Source organism: Sturnus vulgaris, chromosome 21 (genome assembly GCF_052056855.1).
Source record: "Sturnus vulgaris isolate bStuVul1 chromosome 21, bStuVul1.hap1, whole genome shotgun sequence".
In the NCBI taxonomy this organism is placed as follows: Eukaryota; Metazoa; Chordata; class Aves; order Passeriformes; family Sturnidae; genus Sturnus; species Sturnus vulgaris.
Window position 1 is genome coordinate 3,535,899 of NC_142263.1, and position 16,347 is coordinate 3,552,245.

General features: G+C 43.9%; 1 protein-coding gene across 1 annotated transcript in view; it reads right to left on the reverse strand.

Annotated features, from left to right (window-relative positions):
- PIGL (phosphatidylinositol glycan anchor biosynthesis class L) overlaps positions 1-14,770 on the reverse strand; it is a 51,922-nt gene extending 37,152 nt beyond the window's left edge. Inside the window, exons 1-2 of the mRNA XM_014876410.2 lie at positions 14,493-14,770; positions 11,426-11,525 (exon numbers count right to left, since the gene is read on the reverse strand). Coding sequence (XP_014731896.2) covers positions 11,426-11,525; positions 14,493-14,745 — 353 coding nt within the window. The 5' untranslated portion in view covers positions 14,746-14,770. The remainder of the gene's footprint in view (positions 1-11,425; positions 11,526-14,492) is intronic.
- Between the last annotated feature and the right edge of the window lie 1,577 nt (positions 14,771-16,347).

A 16,347-nucleotide genomic window follows, 5' to 3' on the forward strand; every position in this document is an offset into this window, starting at 1 on the left:
GAACAAAGAGCACCATTCTTGTCGCCCTGCTAAAGGCTGTAAACAGCTATCAAAGGAGAGGGTTAATTGCCACGTAAAACACGAAGAAGGAATACTAACTACAAATCCAGCAAGGCTAAATATATTTTATTCCACAAAAGGGATAAACAGGATCTGTGCTCATAGCTCAGAGATCATATTCTAACCATTGAATAGTTACTTTAATTGGTAAAGATAGGGTTACATTTAAAAACAAAAAAGGAATGCACCCATTTGAAGCCATTGCTCTCTGAAAGATGATTTTTTGATGTTTGTACCACAAAGTGACACTCTGCAGTTAACTGGCCAGGCCTCCAGCCCCAGCCATAGGGGAGAACATCATAACCTACTTAAATCTGCAGGCTGCATCCTCTCTGCAGCAGAGCTCCCAAACGGGCACAAATGGCTCATTCCCTTCATCAGCATTACTCGGCATCTGTTTATCCCCCGCTCTCCTGCCAGCATCTGCTCCTTTGCTGACACACATGAGCTGCTCCTCTGCATTACCACCCTCGTTTGCAGGCTGGGAACTCGAGTTCATCCATTTGAAAGAGCACAAAAATTCAGCAGCACACGTTTCACACACATGGCATCACTGAGCTCTATTAACAGTTCTGCTCAACCCTGAAGCTACTGGATTTTCAGTGACAGCTCCAGCATGTTAACGACTTGGGATGTTTTCTGAATTCATGGAGGGAAGAAAAAGCTTTTATAAAAATACAAGATTTTACCTTTTTCTATTCACAGCAAGAATGACCAAACTTATTTATCCTATGAGTCACATCCTGAAGGCTTCACATGGCTGACAGCCTCAAGAGATATAATATACATTCTGGAGAGCCACTGCAGGGGGGAAGAGAGGCTTTTCATCTCTCATTTCTTGAGCTGAGAGCTCAATTGAACTTAGTTCAATTTAGGAATAGGAAACACAACCCAAATCTTCCAGCAGCACAGTGACATTTCCCGAGTTGCTGCAAATTTGAATGAAATAATTTGCCAACTCTGAATGAAGCTGTGGAGATTCTACCACAACTCCTCTGTTTCATTATGCAGGAGGCAATTTTGAGAATGCTGCCTCAGCTCTGCTGTTTATTGTGTGGACGTGTCTGCCTGCTACAAGTCCTGTCACTGCCTCTCATTCTGACACACGCTGGCGTTTTCTTGGCTCCCAGTCACAGCAGGGGAAGAGCACAAGGGCATTGCAGAAACACCTCCTTTTTTCATCCCCCTTGAACATGTTCACATTTTAAAGATGATTCTCTGAGGACATTTCTTGCAGCTGAAACTGTTTTATAGAGATTCAAAATTGGACAATTAAAATGTATAGCCTACCACAGCATTAAAGGCAATCCAGGAGAGACCATATGCAATTTTCTGACCTGTGTTATTTCTATGCTGTCATCATTCTGAGGCATTTGATATGCTGCTCTTTGGTTTAAACCCAAGAATGGCATCTGAATTTTCACCATAATAAACTTTCTCAACAAACTTTGCATTCTCATTATTCTATCCATGCAAGCCACAAGGATTTTTTTCCTCCTTAAATGTCCAATCTGCAGGCAATGGTTGTGAAACTCCATTATTTCCAGGAACTGCTGGCAAACCTACTGCTGTCTTCTCTTCTCAGTATTGCCTGTATTTTCCTTGTTCAGTCTTAAAAGCCAAAATTGGTTTGCAAAAATGTCTGGGTTTCTTGATGCCAGAACTGAATAAAGAGTAGAACGGGACAGAATTAGATGGTTTTATTATGCTGAAAAGCCATTAACTCACATTAAAGTCTGTAAAACAACAAGAGCATAAAACTGGAAATAGATGCTCAGCCTTAAATCCTATTACTCAGAAATTTTCCTAGGCATTATCAATCTTTTTGGTAATGTCTTTTAAAGATCCACCTTAAATCTCTTTAAGCTCCACCACCCTCATCTGATCCTTACAATCAAAACAATGTGGAATATTTTTTGAAGTTGTAACTACTCGGATTTTCATCATTCAGTAAAGTGAAAATAGTCTGTAAAGAGAGCCTGAATTGTCCAATACAGATGATGTCTGCCACAGTTTGGTCTTCAACAGGCAGAGGTAAAGAATAGACAGGTGTTCTCAGTTTCCTGGGAAGAGAACACACAACAGGAAATACAGCCAAGAAAGCTGAGAGATGTGACAAAGATTCTGGATTATTGAAATCTTTCATCAGCAATGATGATCCAGTAATGGAAAACTCCCCACCTAAAGGTTATCTGCAGAACCACCCAGTGATCTCAGTCCACACAGCAGGATCTTCACAGAAAACAAGGGAATTACTCAAATTTACACTGGCAGGACCAAGATCAGAATCTGACCAGATCCAAACAAAAACCAAGCAAGGCCACAGGCTGTAAGAACAACCAACAATGGAGACCTCTGTGATTCTGATGCACTTCAGTGACTGAAAATATTCCAGTGCTATTTTCTTCTTCTCCAAAACATCTTGGACCTCATCCTGTGTTCCTGAGCACTCCTGACAGACATTTTGAAAAGGTAACTGATAAACTCACAATGGCCTGAGCTTCTTCAGCTGAGTATTCCCTCCCATTCCATTTGGGAAAGCTGTAATGTAAGGAGCAGTGTCTGAGGCTGCGTCCTGGGCAGGGGAAAGCGACCATCCATGATGTCAGCCGAGTTCATTCCTAAATGAAACCACATTGGGCTGTTGAGCACGATAATAAAAACCTGCTGACCTAGTTTCCTGCAGAATAAAATCCTCTGTCTCCCCTCCTCCTGTGCCAAAGCTAAATCAGATCTCAAAATTAACCCTTTGACTAGCAAGGAAAACTCTAACAACGATCCTCAACACTCATACAGCATCTCACACCATGAGAATAGAATGGAAACAGCAACTGCTCCATCCCCACAGCTCTGCAAAAAGGGAGGGTTATTGCAGGATGAAATAAGACCCAGAGAAGATCAGAGACTTTAGCAGACTTCAGCAGAGAACTTATTCTCCTCCTTCCAAAGGATTTTGAAGCTCCATGCTCCAACTACTTTGTTTGTAACATTTCTTCTGTGCAAATATAAAACCTTCATTCATGATGTGGCAAAAAAAAACCAACAGCACAACTTGGCTTTTTTAAAAAACTGCATCAAACCACTCAAGAAAGGACCATTGTTCTTTGCAAATTTTGCAATGTCAACTTGCAAGTCCTTTTCTGGAAGATGAGAGCTGATTGTGTCTGCTCCAAGTGTCTGGCGAAAGCGTTCCCTTGTAATGGCTTCGCTTCCTCAGTGATGCAATGTTTCATTTGAAGGGATGCCTGGGGGAGCTTCAGAATGCACCCAGAATGCAAAAATAACAGGGCATGTCACAACAAACTCAGCCAAGAAAATACAAATGGGAATTCTTTGGCTGTAGGATGCTCTGCAGAGCAAAACCCACTGCACTCAGGTAGGAGCAGCTGGGGAGCCTCAGATTCCAGGCTGCTGAGAGCACCTTTGCTGGCTCACACTGACACTGTCAACTAGAGGAGTTTTCAGTCGTGTGTCAGTGAGGGTTTTATTAACAGAAGAGCAGAGATTAACTACTGCTATAGAGCTTTACAAATGGGTATTTTACAATGAGGTGACCAATGTGCAACCTGCAAGTGGAATTGCTGACTGTAGCCAGAGCTTTCAGCTGCTGTAAGAAAGACCCAGCACTGAAAAATTTAATCACTTGTTGCTCCTGTGTGAACTAAGAGAACTTTGCCTATATCCAGACAGCACCCAGGACCTGGAACGACTCCAGAGCTTCCTACAACAGCGTTTGAAAAAAGAAGGAAACAGGAAAGTGACAACTACAAGGCACGTCAGCAATGCCACTTCACCTGAGAAGAGGTTCCTGTCTCTGCCACTTTGTCAGTCTCTGCAGGGAAGCTGTTAAGGCTTACAGAGCAAAGACAGCACTTAATACACAGTACCCTCCAGGGAGTCTGAAGTGAAGAACAAAGAACCTGGATTAGGGAACACTGCAAAGGTTGTTGTAACTGTATCTGCTCTCTGGATGCTGCATCTTCACAGGTGAACTCCACAAAAGCTTCTGCTCCAACTTGGAAATGAGGAAGACAAAATCTGAGTTCCCACAGACTTACTACTAACATTGGTCAGGATTAGAAACATGATGCTGGAAAAAAATCATCTTATTCATCATATCTGCTCCCTGAGGGGTTAGGAGTTGTGTATGCTTTTTTTATTGACACAAACAAGTTTAACTTCTATTGTCTTGCAGAGGAAGAGAAGGCTGAACTCAGTTCTGGCTCACACATCATCTGCAATTCCAGCCAAATCCCAGCCACACAACTTTTATTACTGGGAGGATGTCAGAGGCAAAAGACACAGCTGGAAACGCAGATCCCAGACTGAGCTTTGCTGTGCTGGCAGGGAGACAAACCAGTTTTTGATTTGTATATAAACAGAGCCAATCTGAACTGGAAGCTCATTAAGAGAAAACACATTTTACACAACACCCATTGTACAGTTCCCTTTCCAACTTTCCCCATACCAACTTTTTTTTTTTTTAAACAAGACTTGGTCCTCTCTTCTTGACTGTTTCAGTGACAATTCCTGGGTGTGCTGAAGTCAATGGCCAATCCCCACTGGAATTGATGGAACTGAAACTCTTTAGACTGCATTCCAAAAAGGAGTTTGCCAAGAGAGACTGCAAATCCCCTCCTCTGCTTTCCAATACAGTAATTACCTGCAGAAAATACAAGTCCATTGCAGATGCAAAGGATGATGTTTCCAAAGCATGCCACAGCCTCAGATCTCACAGATTTACTTTAACTGAGACATTCACATTTTCTACTGTACTACAATTAAAATAAGGTTATGAGAATCCACAAAGAAACCACACTGCTCTTTGTGATCAAGGCATTAACACCCGATCCATTACTGTGAGAAGGCTTTTAAGAGCATTCCCAGTAGAAACAGGAATACTGAGTAAGCTTGGAGGAATGCAGAGATTCAAAAGCTTAAGCAGAATCCCTGCTAGATTTTTTTTCTGTTTGTTCCTCCTTTTTGATTAACTTGCTGTGATTATATGATATAATTGTTACTCTTTAGGGGTAAGAGTTAAGCATTTCTCTGAAAAAAGATCTTTGTCTGCCTATAATTAACAGCTGCAGGTTCAAATGAGGGACTAACAGAGATGTTGCTGGGCTATCAAAGTAGGGAACCTTCAGAAGCAAAAGGAAAGTGCCTGTCATTCTCCATTAGTTCCTCGGGGTCAGCGTTGGCAAAACACACTGAATTGTTCCATGTGTAACCAGCAAAATAAAGAGGTTGTTGTAGCTTGCTGTGCTTAAAAAGGGACTCCTGGGTATAACTGTTGAAAATAGCTTTAATCTAAAGACTGTATCTTTCTATAGCTTCCTGGAACCATGAAGAAAGTCCACACAAAATGTTTTAACAGGAAATCAACAAACCCAAAGACACTTCCTTCTGCTTGGACACAAATGTTCTAGTGACAGAATGGCTCCCAGCCAGGAAATCTGTGTTCCCAAGAGACTGCAAAGCTGGGACAAGAACCATCTGCAAAGCCAGGATGGCTCCTTGGAGCTTTCTTTACTCTGAAGATGATGCCTGTCTTTAATGTATGTGGAGGACTTTGAAAAATCATTCATGAAAGAATAGTAAAAGGCAGTTCTGAATGAACTAAGAACAAACAAAAGAAAAAAAAATTCCTTGTAATGGATTTTCCTGTTCTCCTGCATGTCCCTATCTTCAGACCCAGACTCCTGAAATGCAGCCATTATGCACAGCTTTATTTCTTTTCTTACCATAAGCTTAGCAATGCTGATGGTTTTTAAGTCAAATCAAACTTTCATCAGCTTCAGGGGATGGCTGCAATCCCTCTTCTCATCTTTCACGTTTTGAGATCAGTATTTCAAAGTTTTCATTCTGCTAAAATCATCTTGAGAATTAAAAGTATAAATTTCAATGCAGAGTATTTTGATTTGATTTCCATAAACCATTTTGTCCTCTAGCTGTATTTCTTCATTTCCCCCTGCATTTATTCTGAGCCCTTGGCTTCTCTGGCCAGGCTCTTCCCCTCAATCAATCCCTGCAGTGACTCCACTGATGTGCTGGGACAGGTCTCAACATCTGAGGGAGAATCTTTGAGTGTTTCCAAAGGCACCATTGCTCATTGCCCTGCTGAGGGAATCCAGGGGATGTGGCCCTCTGCTCCTGAAAGGATCTTTTTCCTCTTCCCCCTTGGTGGACAGCAAGGAATTTCCTTTTGCTGGAAAGCTGAGGAAGGACCTGGTCCATGGCAACCCCAGAGACAAAAAAGGGCAGATTTCCTTATTGACAAAAATATCTAACTTAGGACAAAATAGCTAAACCTAACTTAGTGCAATACAAAGCTTTTGTTCAGAAAGCAGCTTTCCTGGAGGGCTGTGAGACAGCTCAGCCCCCAGAAGAATTTCCTCTTAAATTACTGCATAGAGGAACACTTATAAAAGCAGATGCCTGAAGGCAGACTTTGATATAATCCTTTTTATAAAGTGTTCTGAGGTCCTAAAATGCCAGCAGGAACTGTCACGTGGGAAAGCATTCTGAAAAAATTATCTATTTAGAAATGTAAATAAAAATAGGTGGCCAAATCTTTTATTGTCTTCTCAGGAAGAAAACAATTTACATTTCCAGAATTACACTAAACAGAAATGCAATTTGGCTACAGATTGATAAATATCAAGATCCCCACCTGACTGACAAAGTGCCTTATTGTCATGATGAAGCTTGTTAGTGTTCAGGATGATTTTGAGTGTGTTTGGCTGATTCAAGGGATGTAGGTTGATTTCCCTGCAATACATACTGAGCATGTGATCAATTTACATGTCAGATTTCTGGTCCCACAGATGTCGTTCTTAATTACAGAAAATTCTGCAAAAAAAAAAAAAAAGGCCTTTACAGCATAATAAGGAAGATTAAGAAAATCCCATCACTCACTCCTGAAATATGCAGCTCTTCCAGAATAAAGCATGGCAGCAATTTTAATCAGCACACAGATCAGCTTTTTAGAATTAGTAATAAAATAAAATGTCAAACTATCATACCACGGGGAACTTAGGAAGACAAAATGTAACTCATTACCACAATTACTCTAGCAGAATTAAAACTATTAACTACTGATCCCAAAATATGAAACATTAGAACAGGAAAGAAGAAATATTAGGGAATAATATCACCTTTGTGATAGAAAAACATAATAAGTAAGATAAACATGTGTTTTAGAAACCCACAGCTCTGTGCACTCAGCACCCACTTTCCCATCAATAAACCCAAGGACAGCAAATCCAGACTGGATCAATGGGATGGACTTAATGACTGTGTCTCTAAATTCTAATAAAAAGGCTCAGATTTCCAGTGATATATTTTGTTCTCTGAAGGGCCTGAGTGTTTTTGTATCTTTGTGATCACCACAACCAGACACACACATTATTTACTTAAGGATATATTTTTCCCATGACCTTACAGACTCATTTCTCTGTCATGGAGAGGTCATGGAAGGAAGTTTGTTAGAAGTTAAATATGAGGAAGTGCAATAAAGCCTATCTATCTTATAGTAGGAAAAAATTAGTCCAAGAGTACAGAACTATTACATAAAAAGGTAAAAAAAAGCCAAAAAAGATCTTGAGCCTCTGCAGCCTTATAAAAATAGCCTGTGATAGTGCATGGGCAGATGTCCTCTCTCCTGTGCAGTGTCTGATCAAAGCCCTTTTGGACTTCAGTGAAAAAATAATAATAAAAAAGCAAAGGGAGTGCAATTTCCATGGAAACTTGGAAAGAGATGTAACATTGTTTGCCGTAAGCGTCCGACTGTGAATGGAAAATTTTCCAGTTTACACAGATCTCAGCTATTATTTTCTTTGCAGTGCAAACTTGGGCCAAATATTTTCTGTCATATTAAAGATGCAAATAGTCAGTTTTACTTTCTGTCCAGAACAACTGTGCACAAAAGCTTCAGAATCCACAGTAAAACATCTGATATTTATCTTTCCATGAACCCAAAACACACATTAGAAAAAAAGAATAATTTGGGCTTCCTTTTATCTGCTTCTCTTCAGAAAGCAAAGGCAGCTCAGAAATCATCTCCTGTTCATGTGCAGTTTCAGACTAATAGACAGGCAGAGCATTGGCAGATGTGCCCACTGTAAATGGGAGCTTAACTCACAGGAAAATCTTCTGTTGAAGCACATAAGGTGATAAAAATATACCAAAAGCACAGTTTACATTAACATTTATGTAATTAATGAAATGACTTTTATCTTACATGATTTTCAGAACTTGTTGTCTTGCTACTCCTCCCTTACCCAGCAGCAGGAATAATTGTGACAGTCCAGGAATTAACTTTGAACAACACAAGCCCAAGTTCTGAGCTGGGCTGCTCCAGCAGCAGTGTTAAGCCTTGTGTGGGAACGATAACAAAAATGGATTGTGCAACTTTCCTTCCCTAAATGCAGCTGCCTGGTGTAGTGTGGGAGCTGTGATAATGACATGGCAGCTCAGGGGACACCTCTGCAAATCTGGTGCCTGACTTGCACTAGTCACAAGCTGGAAGAGTCCAGAGCTCAAATCTAAATTAGTCTGGAACATGTGTGCATGCCCAGACACTCCTGCCCTTCCCACTCCTGGACATGTCCCATAGAGCAAAGAACTTTTCTGCAGGAAATTCAATGATCTCAGATCTCTAGGGCTGAAATGTGGTTACAGCTTGGGGCCATATTTGTGCAGATTCGAGTCTTTAAGCAATACAACAAACACAATGGCAACATCAAACACGGCTCCTGAAGGATCTGGGCAGAACAGCTGTGTGATAGAGACTGATCTGGTCCTGCTGGGAATCCTGGATATACTTGAGAGAGGCATTGTTTAAGGCAAGGCACTGCTTAAGAAGGATTTGGTTTTTAGCACAGATTTCATCATAGGCTGACTGAAGCTTTCTCTTCACAAGTTCACACACAGCCCCAAATGTCACGTTGATTTTATACCTGCCTGCCTAGTGAGATGACAGAGCAAGTCAATCACCTGGCTTTGCAAATCTATTTCCCCTTTTACATCTTGCAAATTCTACTCACACAAAGAAAGAGGAAGCAGCATGACTCAGCTCCACACTACAATGGCTGGAGCAGATCCAGACCTTGCAATCCTTTGGGCTTTCCTTACCAAAACACAAAACTGCAGCTTGGCTAATGTAAAGCATGCAGTGTTTGTGTAAGCAATGGGAGATGGGCAGCAGGCCAGCAGCTCTCCCAGAGCAATGTGCTCCTTCTTTACATTGATGGCAAATTATCTTCTGAAGAGTTCAGCAAGGAACAAAAGAGCCAAAGGGCTCTGATCTTAAAATACTAAGGAGAAGCAGCCTCCTGAGCTGTATTCTGTAGTCATGAATTTACATTGAAATCTAGTGGCAAATAATGAATTACTTCAGCAAGTTACACATAATGCCATACCAGTAAATATTTTTGTATAACCTCTAAATTACATAAGTCTTAGACACAGGAAAACTACTGACCTTAGAGACTCCAAGAACTTCAAGTAACTTCAAGTTTCAAGAACCCTGAGTCCCAGTGTTTTGTCCAAACCACTAGAAAACAGTATCTAAAGATCAGCTACACTAAAAATTCAGCGTGGTCTAGAAATTAATCCTGACCAGTTTGCTAATACCTGACCTACAGATGTTTTTCATAAAGAGCATCCACATGGTGAGTTATGGCACAGTAAATAATGCACTATAAACACACTTAACTTCGCTGTGTAAACAAGCTCGGAGCAAAATTCGTCAAGAACTTCACTTCATTTACTCCCTGAATGCACAACAAAATTGAAGGATTGATGGTTATCTCATAGCAATGTAACTCAGAGATAAAGACCTCAAATCTAAACCTGTTTCTTGGAACAATGATGCACATTCTAGCCCAGCTCTGGGCAGAGGGATGGCTCTGGCATTTCAGGCACTGCCTTCACAGTGGGGAATCACAGATCAGGACAGAAATGTGTGCAATAATAACAAAGTAAGAAAGAGGCACCAGCCAAGAGATTTCTCTGAAATGGCCCTCACCTTCCAAAGACTGACTTACAACAAGCAGCCCCCGGGGCTGTGTGTGTGGGGTGACTGAGCAGCATCAGAACTTGCATCACTCACCAACCAGCCTCACATTGCTTCAGAGGATAAAAGGCCAAGTGGCTTCAGGGCTCTGTTAATGTCAAAAGATGGTTCATTGAGCAGACTTTCTGCTTAGCAAAGCTGAGCAGCTTTTTCCTTATTCTTCCCCAGAATGTTTTGGGCATTGTCATATGCTTGTACTACAAAACTTGTAGTTACCCAAAGCCAGTTCATGAACGGAAACATCTCTTTTCATTCCAAAGGAAAAACAACTTCTATGCTGTTTTGCTCAGCAAGCTGAAAACTTGGAGAGAAACCTAAAGCTAAAAAAAGCAAAGAACTCAAAAAGATTCATATTCTGGACTGTGGTTTCTGCTGCTTTAGCTCAAGGGAAAATATGGTCATGGGAAAAGGGCTTGCCTGGAGCCAGATTTTTTTCAACTCTGACTCTTCTAGCTGGAGTGGCTTTAAATCAATATGTTGCTATTATTTCTTCATAAACAGAAATATTCTTTATGGGCAGTGTGATAGCTGTTTACAAGTGAAACAACCACTTGTATCATGTTTCCTAGCAATCAGTGTCTCATTCAGATTTTATACACAGACAGTGATTGGGTAATTTGAGAGACTTTTACATTAGTTCCAAGTTTCACTGATTCAAAGTGTTAAATCACTCTCCCAGAAGAGAGTTCCTGCACAGAGAACTGTCAGTTTTGTCACCCACCTCTGCAGCTACACACAGCTAAAGAAAACACCACCACACCTTAGAAAAACAAATCTTGCATGGCCTAATTTTGAAGAATCTTACTGTCATGTTATTGTGGACTGTCTTTAGTACTGCAGTTCACTTTTGTCTTTAGCCAGCACTAAAGCAGATTGTAAATATAATAGAATTCCACACGAACCCTGCAAAGACCACCTACAGACAAACCTGCCCCAGGCAATTCAGAGAATTTCTGTCTGTCTAACACTGCAACAAGTTGTTATATAACAAAATGTGATCATGCTGCCCAGACACACCATGCCAGATCCCAACAAATGTGGTTATCATTATTCTAAATGCTGTATGAACAGAGCTTCACTAGGAATTGTGATCCCCATCATACAAAAGCATTGTCTTTTGCATTAATTAGATTTATGAGAAGAACTAACGAAAATATCTAATATTGTCTTTCTTGAGATTCCTCAAGGCTTTTCAGAACGACACAGTCAGCTCTCCTGAATGTTAAAGTGAACTTCAACCCCCATTAAAACTGCAGTGGAATTCTGCTGGAAAGAAAAACCAGTTACCTGTGATCTATGACTGTGACATCAGAAGCAGGAATCCCCAGGACACAACAACTCTGTTCCAGCTCTTTCTTACGAATCTCTCCTTGATTGTAATAATTTCCTGAAAACAGCAAACACAGCAAAACCATTTAACTCAGTTTAGATTCACATCGAGGAGTCCAAACAGTTCAGTATCTTCTTCCTCATTCTATTCACAGAGGAAATTAAGGCAGAATTAATATGGCAAGATTGCAAAAAACTTACAGAGGCAAAAGGAGATAGAAAACTTAACTAAGATAAAGGCTGTTGGGAAAAGCTGTAGCAGAGATCAACAACTAACAAGGAAATGGGATTCATTATCTTAAAACACTGCCTCTTTCTGTGCTGAATTATTTTCCTCTCATCTTGCCCTGACATTCCCTTATTTTCTCTTGGCATCAGCCACGCAAAGGCCCTGCCAGAGCTGTGATGCCCCTTCCAGAACGTTGCTCTATGCAGGGTAATACTTGCAACTCAATTTTAATTTTGAAGAAATAAAATGAAAAAAATACAGTTGAGTATTAATATGTGATTCAAGTCTGTAGTCAGCTGTCTTGAATTATACTAGAACTTTTTATTGTTGTGGGTGTGAGTCATCTAAATCTAGCATTTCTTTGGAGCAGTGTTGCAATCTGAGCCCTCACTAGCGAGCTTTGTAAAATTTTCAAAGAGGGAAAGAGTAACTAGGAAAAAAAAGCCTCTTCCCACAGCCTGTGACTGAATGACTTTGGGAGGCTGACAGTGACTGACTGAGGGATGAACCTGGGATTGCAGGTTCCAGCTCCAGCAGCATGAACTGAAGGGTGCAGCTTGTCTGGAGTGACTGAATGAGTGCAAGAGGATTCATTTCAAACTGATTTTTACCAGGCCATTACCAATACACTGCTGGAAGGTGACAGCTTTTGCTGCAGTGCAGTGTCACAGCAGACTGCAGGTGATGCTTTATCCAAAAAGTCCCACTGCTCTCAAAATACCTGACTTCTGCTGAACCCAAAGCTCCACAGCTGCAGAAATGTGTCAGGACATCAGGAATATGTCAATGCTCACAAGAAAAACTGGGCAGCTGTTGAGAGCAAAACCAGCTGAAGAGCTGATCTGCTGGACCTCATCCATGGAGCACTCACAACAGAGCCAGCTACTACAGAGAGCAAAGCACATTTAGACTGAGTTATTAATTCAATCTAAGATTATTCAGCGTGTCAAAGACTGATTTCTTTTTCCCAGTGCTGTAATTCTAACTCATTTCTAAGTCAAATTGATTGATAACTGAAAACTGCAAGTACAATGGTTTTTAAGTAATGATTTTGTCTCAGCGTTAACAATTTGCAGTGTCTTTGATCAACTCACTTGTCATCATCAATCACTCAAACAATGAGAGGATGAACCATCTGAATCACTCACAAGACTAATCAGAGGCTTTTAAAATAAAAATCTCTTAGCTCATAAAGGTGCTCTCCCCTACATTTCCTTACAAGGGAGAAAGTACCTAGAAGGAAACATCAAACATGCTGAATGTGTCATGCCACCGAATCAGGAGTAAAGAAAATTCAACAAAATAAACAGAAACACAACACTTCTTTGGAAAGTTCCCTACCAGCAGCAGGGTATTAGTCCCCAAAAGTGAAATGGCAGAGCTGCACTTCAGTAATCTCCCCAAAGCTGTGGAGAAGCCAAAAGACCCAGACCTGTCCCTCAGCAGAGACAATGAAAGCTCTGCACTGAATCTTGAATGGGAAGTGCAGAGCCATCAGTGAAGCCACCAAACCACTGGACTTCAATAGTTTAATCCCTGTCTTCTCACCTGGATGGTCTGGCAAGACAGAAAGCTTTGGAAATGACAGAAATGTTGGCAGTGAACTGGCTGGAGCTGCCAAAGGCACAGGGGGCTCCTTCCCAAAGCAAAGCAGCTCTCGGTGTAAGAATTTTGGTACTGCAATACCAAATACTGAAAGATCAATTCAAAGGAGGTTGTTCCTTATGCACAGAAGCCTGAACAATGGAATAACTGCTCAGGTATCAGCTCTGCAGAACAATCTGGAGCTTTAGCAGATCACGAGAAGAACACGAAAGTGTTGTGCTGTGCAAAGTTCTCATTCTGGGCAAACAGTGGAGCCTGTAAGAATCCTTCCACTCTACTCAGCCCCAGCAAGGCCCCAGCAGCAGTGCTGCTTCCAGTTTGTCATCACTGCCCTTCCAAAAATTACATGAACCAAAGGAAGAGTCCAAAGGAGAGTGATGAGAACGATTAGAGGTTTAGTAAACATGATCTGTGAGGGAAGACTGCAAGTAATCAGGTTGTTTAGTCTGGAGAAGATAAGGCAGAAGAGGCAGATAACAGTCCTAAAATATGTAAGAGGCTGTTACAAAGGGATACTCTGATTTCCACGTTCCTGTCAGGCACGAAAAAAATAAACAAACAAGCTTAAATTACAGCAGTGACTCAGGAAAAAGTGATTTGAAGGAAAGCTAAAGCAGCACTACACAGACCCCACAGCCTGAGGCACCTCCCCGGACATTCTGGAGAACAAACATTTGTCTGCAGCAAATGAAGACACATCGATGCTGCCTCCAGGTCAACTGGAGCACTGGAGATGGACAGCACGGCCTCGCATTCCCTCCCGGGCTATCGTTCCAAGGATTACAATGTAAGTGCTATTTTTAGACGTGTTACAGTGAACGTATCGCGACATTAAAACTGGATCATCCAAAAATGTCCTCTGCAAGACGACAGAATTACAAGGCGATGCCAAAAGGCCGTGCTAAAGAGCACCTTTGACAGCCCATTGACACCTCAGTGTTGCAACTTTCAATTTGCACACGTTCCCCTCTGTTCCGGCACGGCACGCTTTTGTAAAGGAGAGGGGAGGCGAGGCACGGGGAAGGAGAGGCGATGGCCGCCGCGTGCCTCAGTTTCCCCGCAGCCGAGCACCTTCCACCCCGCGCCACGGCCACACACGTGGGGAGCCATCACGGCGGCCTTCCCGTGCCCCGGAGGGGGAAGGGGGGGGGGGTGTGTGGAGATGTGGGTGCGTGGGTGGTCCCCGCTCACCTGCGGAGCAGCAGAGCACGGCGGGGGCGGCCCCGGCGCTGCGCAGGCCGAGCAGGGCGGGGGCGAAGAACATGGCCTCGTCATCGGGGTGCGCCGTCAGCACCAGCGCGCGCCCGCCCCGCGCGCACACGCGGGACCCCGCGCGGCCCCGGCGCAGGCGGCGCGCGCCCCCGAGCAGCAGCAGCAGCAGCAGGAGGAGCGGCGGCAGCGCCACCGCCACCGGCGTCCCCCAGCACCACGGGCCCGCTGCCATGGCGACCGCCCCGCGCCGCCGCCGCGCCGGCGGGAAACGCCAGCCGCGGCACGAAGGTTCCGGCGCACGAAAGGGTCCCACCCCCCTTTCCACGGCCCTCCCGTCCCCGCCTCGGGGCGGGGCCGCTCGGTCGCTGCCGCGGAAACGGGGCCCGGGCTGTGCCACTCCGGAGCTCCCGCTACTGCTGCGCCAGGGCCGCCCGTGAGGAGCAGGACCCTGCCCTGGCCAGGCCTGGCGGGTCTCAGGCGAGAGCGGGGCCCGAGGGTGTGCACTGAACACGGGCTAGTGCGAAAGCCGTATTGCCCCGACCCTGCCGGTACCTCAATAGTGATTAATAGTGAAAAAAGTCGAGCTTTTCAGCCTCTGGTACCTTTTATCCCTGAAGAGATGCGGGTTAGGGGGAAGCTCAAAAGCAGAGCAGGAGGAGCTATTCTTCAGACACGTTCTGTGAGCTATCCCGAGTGTGGCTGCAAATAGGGGAAACTTCTGGATATGGTTTAGAAGTGAAGTCAGCCACTGAAGAAAGCTGCAGAGCAGGAGACAGGAAGTTAAAATAAACATGAAATAGTCAATCAGATGCACGATGGCTTGGATACTTTGCTTTTCCAAATAGGCAATATGGAAGACAAGTGTACAGAGCAATGGTGGAGTGTGGGAGCTGGGTGGGTTAAAGCATAAAAGGTGAATACAATCTAGAAGAGTTCTGAGGAGCAGCTCAGACCTCACCAGGTCTTCCCTGGCTCTTATTTGGACACCTTTAACTTCCAAGTGATTCCATTGGCTTGTGTTGGGATTAGAGGCTGCGAACATCAGCCTGGAGATGTGCCGTGTCACCATAGCGTGGCACTTTTAACCACTGTAATAACACAAGCCTTGGTACAACACGTGTTTTCTGAGTGAGCCTGTTTGCCACAGGGTGAGCCTCAGCTTTTTTAGTCTGAACCAGTAATTGCGCGGGCACCCATCTTACAAATGCGGGCACGACTTCTCCATTTAATGGAAATTGTGACAATGAGGTAATCTATTCTTGCCTAATGCTACATCTTTCCCATAATAAACCTGATTAGAGATTAATTTGCGATTTAAGCACATCCTGAGTTATACATTTGCGCGTACGACGCCGTGCAGATTTGAAACAGGAGTTTGCAAGGAAACGAGTTACACTTGTCATTCTGGGGGAGGAATGAACAGACATTTAACGAGATTTAAACCTCTCTCACATTTTCAGAAGTCATTCATCGCCGGGGCACGGGCCCGACCTCAGGGACAGCGCGGGAAGCACCGGGGACGGGGCGGGAAGAGCCCTGCAGGACCGGACGGGCTGCGGGCGATGCTCCCGCGAGGGGCTCCCGAGGCCGCGTTCATCGGCACGGCCACAGCCCGGGTCCCTTATGGGTTACTATCAATTTACATCTGTCCGGCGAGTGCCAGCGGGGCGCTGCGGCTCCCGAGCGCTCCCAGCCCGCGGCCGAGCCCCGGGAGCCCCTCACGGGCCCGGCCCCGTTCGCCTCATGGCGGCCGCGCCCCCCCCGGCCCTCAGCGGGAGGGGGAAGGAGCCCCTCCCCGCCGCACCGGCCAGCGGTCCTGGAAGGGGCATAGCAC